The following is a 12,802-nucleotide window of genomic DNA, read 5'->3' as shown; positions in this document are numbered from 1 at the left end:
GAAAAAATATCTAAGTCCAAAGGACAGGAACAACAAAGGAAAGAAATTTAACCAAAAAGAAAAAAAATTCTTACAAGGTACAGATATGTCAAAATACACCTAAAAATTGGAGGTACGATCCACGTTGTACCACAGAAAAGTGGTCTCGGTTTTTCTCTACGGCCAATAAGAAAAACTGTGGGTACGAAATCGGTACGAAAAACAGCGGTGAAGTCCGAGACTTTTCGTACCGGGGACGAATCTGTATACTGACAATGGCAATCGAGCATTTTTTTTTTACACGCTCTTATATTTTCAGGTTCACAAACATTGTCTGCTGAAAAATGATAATAAAATGGAATATCTTGACCCATAATGCAAATCTGCTGGCATAATTACTATCAAGTTTTAGAAAAAAAATTGACAAAATCACAAGTGGCCTACTACTTCAATTATTTAATTTTACAAAACTTATAATGAAATCTTCCAGCAATGCAATTGCAACTGTTAACTTTAGTTTATGGCTCCTTGTAGAAAGCCTGGAACATTTCATGTGGCTCTAAAGGATATCCAGACAGTTGACAAACAAATTATTTGTGTTGAAGTAGGGCTTGATTCCAGAATGTTGCAACTCCGGACATCAGTGGTTCTTTTCAGAGTTTGTTGAAATAGATAAAGTGTACACTATGGAAAAGGAATATTATTTCAGTTGAATATATGCTTTGTCAGTACCTACCTATCTTGATAGTGCGGTCAAATTGTGTTAAAAAGTTGAGATAACTAAAAATGCTATTCATTGAAAATTTCAGCCAGAGTCTGCCAGACTGATATATAGTTTCCGTGTACAAAAATTCTCCAAGTTTTCTGAAAATCTTAATTATTAGTGAAGGAGAATTTCTGTATAAATATAACATATTATAAAAGTCTACTTGATCTTATCATGCATTTAATTTCTTATTTATTTATCTGTAATAGGGAACTACTCTTAATGAAATATTTTTACGTGATGAAATGTTGCTAAATGATATGAAATTATAAACATTAAAATTGTTGAAATTTGACCATGCTTATTCACTTTTCCTGTCCACTAGGGTCAGCTGATCTAAAATTAAGTGCCAGAAATGAATAGAGCAGGAAAAAATACATAAATACACCAAATTTTATGAATATATGTCTACAAATGAAAAAGTTATATTAATTTTAGTGAAAAAAACACATACAAGAGTTCCGTAGCGCCGCGTTTCGGAATGTCTATTGTATATAAGGAAATATTCTAAAAAATGAGCGAAATTTGCAAACTTTAAATTTTCATAACTTTTGATCTAGTAAAGATATTTTCAAAATTTAAACTGTTCTGTAAAGCTATTTTCAAGCTCTTTCATTTAAAATATATAACTTCAATGTGCAGATACTTCTTAAAAATTGTCTGATGTTGCTACTGAGATACCAGCTTACATAAAAAACCAAAAATTTCTAGGTCAAAAAGGGGCATAATTTTGTAAAAAAGCAAAATAGAGTTATGGAACCTGTGCAATGTAAGTCAGTTTATCAAAGTGAATAAGTGTGTGAAGTTTCAATCCATTCCCACAAGTAGTTACTGAGATACCAGCTTACATACAAAAACTTAACCAAATCGGGACGCCGACGCATTGGAGAGTCCAATAGCTCTACTATTCTATGAATAGTCAAGCTAAAAATGCTCTGGTGAGCTAAAAATTGCTATTTATAAACCAGCACCGTCATACTCCAGGGCCCTCGTTTGCCGATTTTTGGGGCCGAAATTCGGTCCCGTTCCCCCCTCGAAATAGTATGCATTTTTCCCCCGAAGTATAAAAAAATTCCCCCTCGAAAGAAAAAAAAATCAAGAAAAAAATCGATACCCGATAGTCTTAGGAGCGTCTCGTAACTTAATGAGCCTGATAAAATTTTACTCCTTCCTCTTATCAGTCATTTTCTACAGTGAAACTATATCCACGATAAACACGTGTATTCAAAATACACACACGCGGTCATGCCCTCCTGCCTTTGATCTTCTGCTAAATTCCCGCTCTTTATCATGTGGACATGCCACGCTGATTTTTCTTTATCAGCAAGTTACGTCACGGCGAGTGAACATAGGTAATGAGAATCAATGAAGTGTTAACATTAAATGATAAAGCGGTACCCGCATACTGTCAAAAAAGGCGCCAATTATTAAACTATCGTAATTAAGCGACCAGCTGATTACCGAGCATGTGAAAAGTGTCCTGCAAGATTTCTTCATGCAAACTTTAAATTAGCTCATTGTTTAATGATTGTACCTTAATATCAACGAGAAAATCCACAAATTTAAATGGATTTGGAAAGTAAAAATAAGTTTAGAATGTCCGTTCACGATTCTAATTACACCCGATGACATATGCAATTTTTCCAAAATTCACTAAAAAAACTTGACTTTCAATGCAATTTTTAATGAAAAGTAGCATCATTATTTGAGGAACTATCTCTGGTTTACCTTAGTGGACCAAGTTTACTGGCAAAAACAACATTTCAGACGACATTCCAAAAGTGTACCAGTATCCGGATAGTACGTTTTTGGATACATTTTTACAGTGTTTTAGCACTTTTCTGCTAACAAACAAAAATATTGAAGAAAAACCTCATCAAATTAAAATGAAATTTGATAAAAATTTATTTACAATATGAGATTATATGACCTGAAACAGAAATTATTATTATGTTATTATGCTGTAACATGTTCTTGGTTTTAGTAGCTATTAATTACTTAGTATTACTTTATAAGAAAATATAGTCAATTATATCAATGTGTTGGGGCAGGACTCTTGTATTTTGAAAAAGGACCCTTCAAAATTTGGACCCAAGGGTCCTGGGACTCTTGGGTTTCCAGGTCTAGTGGAACCCCTGGTTTTACTGATCCGTATAATACACGCGTTTTTCAGTTCCCGAGATGCGTTTATGCAAAGTTACTTCCCTTTGAAAAAAAAATGTCGCATAATGCACATCATACCGTAAAAAGATCACGGATGCAGCAGGGCCGAAATGCGCAACAAAAGATTTGCTTTTTAAGCAGCATGCTCTCAAAAAAAAAAAACTACTGTCACGGACACCGCTGTTTCATCAGTGCCAGACATGCACAATCAGGTAGATACGATGAAGGGAAGCCCTGCTCCAGCTGCTGCTGAGACAATGTCCGTGGATACTGCTAGTGCTACCGATAATGACGACATGTGAACCTCGCTTGGATATCACATAACTGATTTAATAAAAGAAAATAAAAGTTGCCTGTTTTTAATAGATTATGTTCTGTACAATACTTCAGATATATTCACATTAGTTTGATATCTGTAGTACTCAATTGACCTTAATTTAAGGGGTTATGATCAGATGTCATATCTCCAGAATGAATTCCCCCCTCCCTTGAAAACGACGCGAAATTCCCCCCTCCAAGGGCCCCGGCCTCAATCCCCCAAAATGTAGAGAGGGCCCTGTACTCGGGCGAGTTAAAAATGCCAGTTATACAACACCTTTTGAGAAGACTGGTGTCTGCCCAGTAAGCTGTTCAAGTACTTTTGCAGCACGCGTCAATCTGTCACCTGACTCGCCTACACAAATATTGAGACAGAGCTTTACAATGCGCAACTCTCGCATTGGATTCTTATCCTTATCTTTGTCCTTGGAGTCCTGAAAATAAAAACAACATTCTCCATTCAACAAGCATTAACTTTTAAGTTCTAAAAGAAGACTGGGTCAAGTTAAGTTCATTTTCTTATAAATCAAAAAAGACTACACATAAATTTCATACATTAGAAATAGAATATTTGACTAACACACGAGAAAGTTTCACTAAGTCCATTTCTTTTCATTACCTCCTTTTATGGGTTTGATAGTTCATGTGCAACTGACCGGTTTTTTTCCACCAAAATATTCGGCGAAATTCAGCCCCCTTCCCCCCTCGAAATAGTATGCTTTTCCCCAGGGATATAAATTAACACTCAGACCCTATAAATTAGCCATCTGGTCTCCTTACAGGCAAATTCTAGGGGCCCAGCCTAAAAGTGAGAGGCCCAGCTATTATTAATAATAATTTTGCGGGGAATTTTTAGAGGCCCAGCTATTATTAAATAATAATTTTGCGGAAAAACATAATAGCAGTGGTTTAGATCTACATACCTAATTTATAACAAGTATTGTAATTTGCATAGCGCCAAGAGGGGGTAGGTTTGGGAGGGAGGCCTCTGTCCAAGTTGGGGGAGGGATGAGTGTGGTCTCTCCCTGAATGTTTTTGATATAATGTCTTAAGACTTAAGTTCTGAATTACTGGAGCGGTACACCCCTCCTTTTAGGGGTGAGGGTGGGGGTCAGGGGCTGTCCCCTGGAAAATATTGGAATACAGGTATGAAATGATGGGGCTTTGGTGCATTTTTTGGTCTAAATTTTGAGGTATGGGCAGAGGTATCAAAGTATTTTAAGGGGTAGGGGAGGGTCAGGGGGCTCTCCCCCTTCAAAATTTTGCAACACAGGTATGAAATGGTGGGCTCTGGGTGCATTTTTTGGTCTTAATTTTTAATCCCCCGCCACAAGTGGTGGGGGGTTATAGGAATGGTCTCTGTCCGTCCTTCCGTAACATTTTGTGTCCGCTCTGTATCTCCTAAACCCCTTGAAGGATTTTCATGAAACTTGGGTCAAATGATCACCTCATCAAGACGATGTGCGGAACCAATGAGTCAGCCATGTCGGTTCAAGGTCATGGTCACAACTCAAGGTCAAAGGTTTGAGCCTACCATTTCGTGTCCACTCTTTATCTCTTAAACCCCTTGAAGGATAATCATGAAACTTGGACTAAATGATCACCTCATCAAGACGATGTGCAGAACTCATGAGTCAGCCATGTCGGCTTAAGGTCAAGGTCACAACTCAAGGTCAAAGGTTTGAGCCTTCCATTTTGTGTCCGCTCTGTATCTCCTAAACCCCTTGAAGGATTTTCATCAAACTTGGGTCAAATGATCACCTCATCAAGATGATGTGCAGAATTGATGAGTCAGCCATGCCAGCTCAAGGCCAAGGTCACAACTTAGAGTCAAAGGTTTGAGCCTTCCATTCTGTATCTCCTAAACCCCTTGAAGGATTTACATTAAACTTGGGTCAAATGATCACCTCATCAAGAACTCATGAGTCAGCCATGTCAACTCAAGGTCAAGACTCAAGGTCAAAGGTTTGAGCTCTGTATCTCCTAAACCCCTTTTAGGATTTTCATGAAACTTTGGTCAAATGATCACCTCATCTAGACGATGTGCAGAATTCAAGGGTCAGCCATGTCAGTTCAAAGTCAAGGTCACAGCTCAAGGTCAAAGGTTTACCCTTTCACTATCCATACCAGTGGCGGGGGATTTTAGCTGTCTTTCAGACTGCCTTGTTAGGTATGGGAAGAGGTATCTCAGTCATTTAAGGGGGGGTCAGGCTGTCCCCCTGGAAAATTTTAAAACACAGGTATGAAAGGGTGGGCTTTGGGTGCATTTTTTGGTCTTAATTTTTAGGTATGGAAGAGGTATCCCTGTCATTGTAGGGGGTCAGGGGGCTGTTACCCTGGAAAATTTTGAAACACAGGTATGAAATGGTGGGTTCTGGGTGCATTTTTGGTGTAAATTTTGAGGTATGGAAGAAGGTATCCCGGTCATTCTAGGAGGGTCAAAGGGCTCTCCCACTGGAAAATTTTGCAATACAGGTATAAAATGGTGAGCTCAGAGTGCAGGTCTTGGTCTTAATTTCTAGGTATGGTAGGAGGTATATCAGTCATTTTAGCGGGGTCAGGGTGCTCTCCCCCTGAAAAATTTTGAAATACAAGTATGAAATGAACTCTGTTGCATTTTTTGGTTTTAATTTTGAGGTACTAGGAAGAGGTATCTCAGTCATTTTAGGGGGGTCAGGGGGCTGTCCCCCTGGAAAATTTTGTAACACAGGTATGAAAGGGTGGGCTTTGGGTGCATTTTTTGGTCTTAATTTTTAGGTATGGAAGAGATATCTCACTCATTTCAGGTATAAAATGGTGGGCTCTGGAGCACTCTGGTTTAAAATTTTTTAAGTATGGGAAGAGGTATCCCATTTATTTTAGGGGGGTCAGGGGGCTGTTACCCTGGATAATTTTGAAACACAGGTATGAAATGGTGGGTTCTGGGTGCATTTTTGGTCTAGATGTTGAGGTATGGGAGAAGGTATCCCGGTCATTCTAGGAGGGTCATAGGGCTCTCCCACTGGAAAATTTTGCAATACAGGTATAAAATGGTGAGCTCTGAGTGCAGGTCTTGGTCTTAATTTCTAGGTACAATGTATGGGAGGTATCCCAGTCATTTTTGGGGGGACAGTGTGTTCTCCCCCTGGAAAATTTTGAAATAAAGATATGAAATGGAGGCTTCTGGTGCACTTTTGTGTCCAAATTTTGAGAAAATATTAATCCTTGGCCAAAATAGTTGGGTGTAACCTTGATGAGTATAGGTCACCTCTCAGCAAACTTGGGAGGGGTTGGGGCATGGGCACCCTCTTTCCAACCCTGGATCTGGGCCCAGAGTTCTGCTGAGGATTTCAGCATGATGGGCCCATGGCCCATCTACCTTGAAAACATGGGGCCATTCCGAAACTTTTTGGGCCATTCAGAAAGAATCAAATTTTACATTTAAAAAACTTTACCTTTCTTATAAAAAACTTTACCTTTCTTATGCTTTCAGAAGTGTTTTCAAATGTAAAATTATACACAAAGTACATGTCATTAATTCTCTTTTCCTTATAACTTAACCATGTATGCTCAACCAATAAGTTCTTCTGAAAGTCTGGTTCATTTTCCTAGGGGCAGGAGGACTGAAAAATTCGTGCATAATCGCTTTTCCTTTCAGTGCGGCCGCCATTTTGATACAATTATGGTGCAATTATCACGACACATTATTTTTTCAAAACCGTCGCAGTGATCTCCCCTGGAGGTATGTCTATCTACCGTGCAAGACTGGCAAACTAGTGATCATTATCGGGTTTGAGTTTCAGATTTTCTTGCGCGCCAAAGGCCCACCGATGCGAAATTTGGTGCGCCATTCATATTTATCCCGCGCCAATGGCGCAAAAACGCAGCCTCAGCAGAACTCTGTGGGCCTGATTCTTGTACATTTACTCACAATTACACAGCAGCACAATATATAAGGTTTTTCTATTTTCATGATGCTTTGAGGTCCCCATTTAACATAGCTACCTGCAACCTCTTATGCTCCAATATCAAGGTCAGTATTCAACTCACATAATGAAGAGGTCACCGGCAGCATATATCAAAGGTCTCTAGAGCCTCACCAGTACACCATCAGTCCTTACATTATGGAACAAAATTAATTATACAAATAGACTAACAACATTTGTTAACATATTTTTTCTTCTTTAGATAAAAAAGTAGGAATAGTAGGAGTTTTTACAAAAGAAAGTAGGAAAAAAGTAAGAACAGACCTAAAAAGTAGGACTACTTGAAAGCCTGATTATATGACCAAATATCGGCTATAAAATCGGCCAAAAAATCCCTGAAATAGACCACTTTCCTAGACCTGATAATAGCTGTCTTGCCATCTGGTATTACTATGCTACTTTGTGTTATATGTCATTTATAAGTAAAGCTGAACAAAATTTAATGTTGAAAAGTGACTGACAACATAACCTACTGAGACTATGCTGCTAATTATCTTTCCTCTTCATATTGCACATGACAAACACCAGAAGTCAAATTTTGACACCTTGTATTTAAATGTGCTTTAAAAGCAACTTTTGAACTGTCGAGAAATTCATGTCGGGGAGAAGGAATATATATTGCTAATTGGATAAGGCCCGATCTAGAAAGCAATACATGATGAACATCGGCGGCAGTAGTCATTAAAGGGGGACATCAATTGCCTGAGCTGCATCCTGCCGTTGTATACAGCATTGCTCGCATCGATCGTTCATGTGCTGGACATATAGAAAATTATAATTTACGATTTTGTGGTAGATTTTAAGGTTCATGTAAAGCATTTGAGACCACCCCTTGGTTAAATTTTCATTTTAGAAATTATACACAACAGACCCGTAATATTCGTAACATAAATATATATATATATAATTCAGCGTTTTTTTTTGCCATTTTGGGAAAGTGTCCGCATCCGGATGATTTGGGAAAAATAGCGTCGTTTTCATCCTAATTGGGAATTTTGTGTAACATACAAAATTACAATATAATCATTACAGTGCTTTATTCTCGAGACAATGCAGTATAAAAATTACAAAGCAATCAGTGTTCCCACTCAGATTATTTTTCAGGGGTAAACTTACCCCCTGGGTACAAAAACTGGGGGTAAAACACAAATTTTGGGGGTATGAAAATTCAAGATCAAATTTTCCATGCTTAAGGCTATACATAAAACAACAAACACATAGTTTGAACGGTAGCTACAATTGCCGTGAAGCCAAACGCCGAAAGCTTTGACTGCGACATTCTTGCAGACGAGACAGTTCCCGGGGACATGTAGATCGGTAACCGTTTAATAAGTGTACATTCATTTACCAATGTGTTAAAAGATACAACCCGTCTACATTTTTTGACGTCAGAGAGCTGTAAGCCAATCGATTCGCAGATGACGCACTGCGGCAGTATTTCCAAGGTTTATTTTTGTACACATAGCGTGGGATTCCAGCTTAGCGGATTCGTCCCAGGCAGTTTCGTACGCGCGCGATCTCGCACCGGGTAAAAAATACTTGCGTGAATTTTATTTTTATTACGTGATTTACATAGTATTTTACGTGAGTGGGAACTCTGGCAATGTCCCTGTTCTTGGCTCTTTTAAAGTTATCTATAATCTATTATTTGCACACACTCTGGCACAAATTCAACTGGAGTTACACAAGAGTCCTCCTGACTCTGACATGAAAACAACACCGATGTCAACGATTCAACGGACGTTTCCTCAGTCAGAACAGGCTGTGAAGATGCCCGTGAGAATCCGAACTCCACAAGGCTTTTGCAGCCAGCAAGCTTGGATTTTGTCAGCCTTTTAACATAAAATTTGCTGTTGTGACTCATTGTTTGCACAGTTTGTCACTGGTTCTACAGAAAAAGATCGTGGAAACCGGTTACCGGAAACAATGCATGGTGCGATTGATTAAATTCGCGCTTGTGAATTTTAATCGATTATTTGCCCTTTGGTCAAAATTAGCGAACACTCGATTAAAATTTAGAACATATTTTCTATAATCGGCAAACACGATGTCGGGACAGCAGCCGTTTCGAAAATGTTCGTAGGTCATTTTTGGGAATAATTTGGTCTGAAATTGGGAAAAATGGTCATTATTTTCAATTGGGAAAGGGTCCGTTTTACGAAGGAAAAAAATCGCTGTATATATATTGTTCAGAAGAAGTAGAAAATACTTTATATAAAGGTCACCTTGTTTGGTAAAATGTATTTTGTCTTACAAAACATGTATTTCGACTGTCCACATTATTTTGTACAAAATATCAAACTTCTTTTTCAAACATATTTTTTCTCTCAGTTTGTTTTTGTTTTGTGTCTTACATACTTATCTAGGTACCCCGGAAAATGAAAAATAGTTTAGGCCACACCAAATTGATAAGTTGTTCATCGGATTTTTTTCTGAAAAAATTGAGGCGGCGAGCGAAAAAATAATTTAAATATTTTTTTAGGTTTTTGAGAAAATCAGGAGCGAGCAAAGAGCGAAGAAATATATTTGTCTTCATTTGGCTCTCGATTGACTAATAAAAACCTTAAAATAGAATGTATAGTCCTTTTAAATTAAAAAGTAAGTCCCCAGGGATTGAGAAAGTCTGACCTGCAGACGCGCAACAAAGCGAACTCGTGAAAAAAAGGTAATAACATTGTCATACAGTAAACTGTAATCAAATAATGCATGCTTTTGAAAATGCTGTTAGAAAATATGTAATAAACAACAATGCATAACCTTACACCATACTTATCACATACATAATTATGTGACTTGAATACTTACTGCTATGAAAATGTAGCATTCTTAGCTGACTTTACAAAGTTTTTGATACATCAAATATCTATGTGAGTGTTACTAGATCTATTAAAGCTTCTGATTTGTAGGGCTGTCATCGATAGAAACGATATCGATGTATCAACGATATTTTTTTGTCGATCGATTATCGATTCCAATTTTCAAAAATCTATATTTTACAGAGAGAAAAAACTATCCAGATAAACACTCAGACCCTAAAAAACAATCAAGCTTACAAAGTTGTAACTTTAGATAAATGCAAAAGACAAGTGAAGGCAAAATAAAAATGAAAGATTTTATTAATTTTTATTTGTTTCTTTTATTTTCATAAATACAAATACAACACAATCAAACAGTAATACAAAAATAGGCAATAAAACTAAAAATAGCATTTACAGGAAGGTATATAGTATGCATATGAACAAATAGGTTGTTAATCTAACTCAATAATCGATATATCGATGTATCATCCAGGGCGTTCGGTTGACCCGAGGTCCCGGGTTTTGACCCGCGAAAATCGAGAAAAACTCGTATTTGACCGGCATAAAATATGCCACGTGCGTCGGCTTGACTCGCGGAAATTTACTTTGATGCGTCTCGAGTTCGAAGTTCTGCCCCTTGTCAATCAAAATCCCAGCGAATTTCAATATTGTTCTCCTGTACAAGCGGAAATATGGCAGTAGGCGGAGCGTCGTATGTTAATTAGCTACTGACAGATGTCAATCACGCCACGCGCTGACTGACATGTGGTGATCATCTCGCGGTTTGTATTTAGTACAATAATGCCCTGTCATTATCAAAGGGGTTTATTGATCAATGTGTAAAAGTTAACTGATAAACAATGCAGCCTGAGATTATCGTGTTTGTACCACTTGTTAATTATTTTGTATGCTTGATACGATTACATGAGCCGGTCGGCCGTCACGGTCTATAGCAAATTTATTATCATTGCCGAGGTGTTGTTTGGGCCAAAACAAATTAAATGCTTTATAATAAGCAGAAGTTATACGTGGTATGATGAAAAAAATAAATTTAAAACAGTTATTTTATCAAGAATTTTAAATGTTTACTTTCATTTTCCGTATCAGTCACTCGTTTTCGCGACCGCCATTTTCGGACATTTTTATCATTTCTTACAAGATTTTTTCTAGTACAATCTGAAGAAAAAAAAACAATAAAAAGTCTGCATTTAAGAAAACTATGATCACTGTTACCGAAGCAGCTCTTATTTAGAAGAATTTGCCCAGAATAAAATCATGCAAAGCACAAAACCCCACCCACTTTTAGGCAATGTGCAAAATAAGTAGGGCTGTCATTGATAGGGTCTTAGGCGTATCGACGATACCGATATATCAGAAGACAAATATCGACGATACATCGATATATTGATTATTAAGTTAGATTAACGACCTATTTGTTCATATAATACTATATACCTTCCTGTAAATGCTATTTTAAGTTTTATTGCCTACTTTCCATATTTCTGTTTGATTGTGTTGTATTTGTATTTATGAAATAAAAGAAATACATAAAAATTAATAACATCTTTCATTTTTATTTTGCCTTCACTTCTTTTTTGCATTCATCCAATTTTACAACTTTGTGAACTTAAGTTGTTTTTTAGGGTCTGAGTGTTTATTTGGGTAGTTTTTTCTCCCTGTAAAATATCGATTTTTGAAAATGGGAATCGATAATCGATCGACAAAAAAAAATCGTTGATACATCGATATTGTTTCTATCGATGACAGCCCTAAAAATAAGACAACTAAAATATGAATTGCTTAAGAAAATCTGTAATGACTGTTTTAGATAAAGTATGTAGGATCTGCATTAACCCTTTCCCACATGGATACGTTTATCACCGTATCTATCGATTACCGAACAGAAACGTATTGACCCGAGTCTATCGGTTCCCCGATAGAAACGTATTATACCGATTAACGGCCATTTGAACAGAATCGTTTTATCCCGTGTCTCATAATCAATCGCTTTATTTTCGTTCTTTTCCTAAAGAAACAAATTCCGGATGTTTACTAACTCAAAATATGGGATTTCGTCATCATTATTTACGTACAAGATCATGTGGTTACTATTTAAATTTATCGAGTACTTTGCAAAAGAAAGACACCGGGGTTTTTTCCTACATGTGCACGACGCTACGTCATGGAAAATTACTGAGAAAACTGCTTGCAACTGGCCGGTTCGCGGGCTTTCCTCGTTCTAAAAATAACAACCATTTAACATCAAAGTATTTTCAAATGTGTTAGGTCATGAAGGTCACGCGTGATACATGCGGATTTCCCCTAAACAACAATTTGTGTATACGATGGCTTGGAATTTATGGCCTTACATAACGGGAAGTGTTAATCAAAACAGAAGGACCGCGGCTTTCAAATATTTTATGACACCCCAAGAGTTAATTGCTGCGGAAGTCACCCGTGATGTACCGACGTTTGATCATCAAAATATTACGTAATATTATCTTAAAATTTTTAATTTTTAGCACAAGAATACTGTAGTCGGTTACGAGTCTCGATCTCAGCGATCTTTTTGCACTTTCAGAATTTTATGATCCGTTATTTTTGTAGTGTTATTCAGTTTAGATGGTTATTTTTTTTATATAAATACTTACCGATTCCGATTCGGAAGATAAGTCTATTAACTATAAATCAAACTTTCAAACATCAAAATGAAATTGTATATGAATTTCAATGTGAAAGTAATCCAAAACAGAATTTTATGCCTAAAAATATATTTCCCGTACTTTAACACTTTAATACTTCGAAACTCAAAG

At 37.1% G+C, this 12,802-nt stretch overlaps 1 protein-coding gene across 1 annotated transcript in view; it reads right to left on the bottom strand.

Annotated features, from left to right (window-relative positions):
- LOC128549262 (60S ribosomal protein L11-like) overlaps positions 1-12,802 on the bottom strand; it is a 66,991-nt gene that overhangs the window by 50,175 nt on the left and 4,014 nt on the right. The window contains exon 2 of the mRNA XM_053525803.1: positions 3,499-3,660. Within this exon, the coding sequence (XP_053381778.1) occupies positions 3,499-3,660 (162 nt within the window). The remainder of the gene's footprint in view (positions 1-3,498; positions 3,661-12,802) is intronic.

The sequence above is a fragment of the Mercenaria mercenaria genome, chromosome 16 (assembly GCF_021730395.1).
Source record: "Mercenaria mercenaria strain notata chromosome 16, MADL_Memer_1, whole genome shotgun sequence".
In the NCBI taxonomy this organism is placed as follows: domain Eukaryota; kingdom Metazoa; phylum Mollusca; class Bivalvia; order Venerida; family Veneridae; genus Mercenaria; species Mercenaria mercenaria.
The sequence above is the reverse complement of the archived record's forward strand: the minus strand, read 5'-3'. Positions and strand labels throughout refer to the sequence as shown.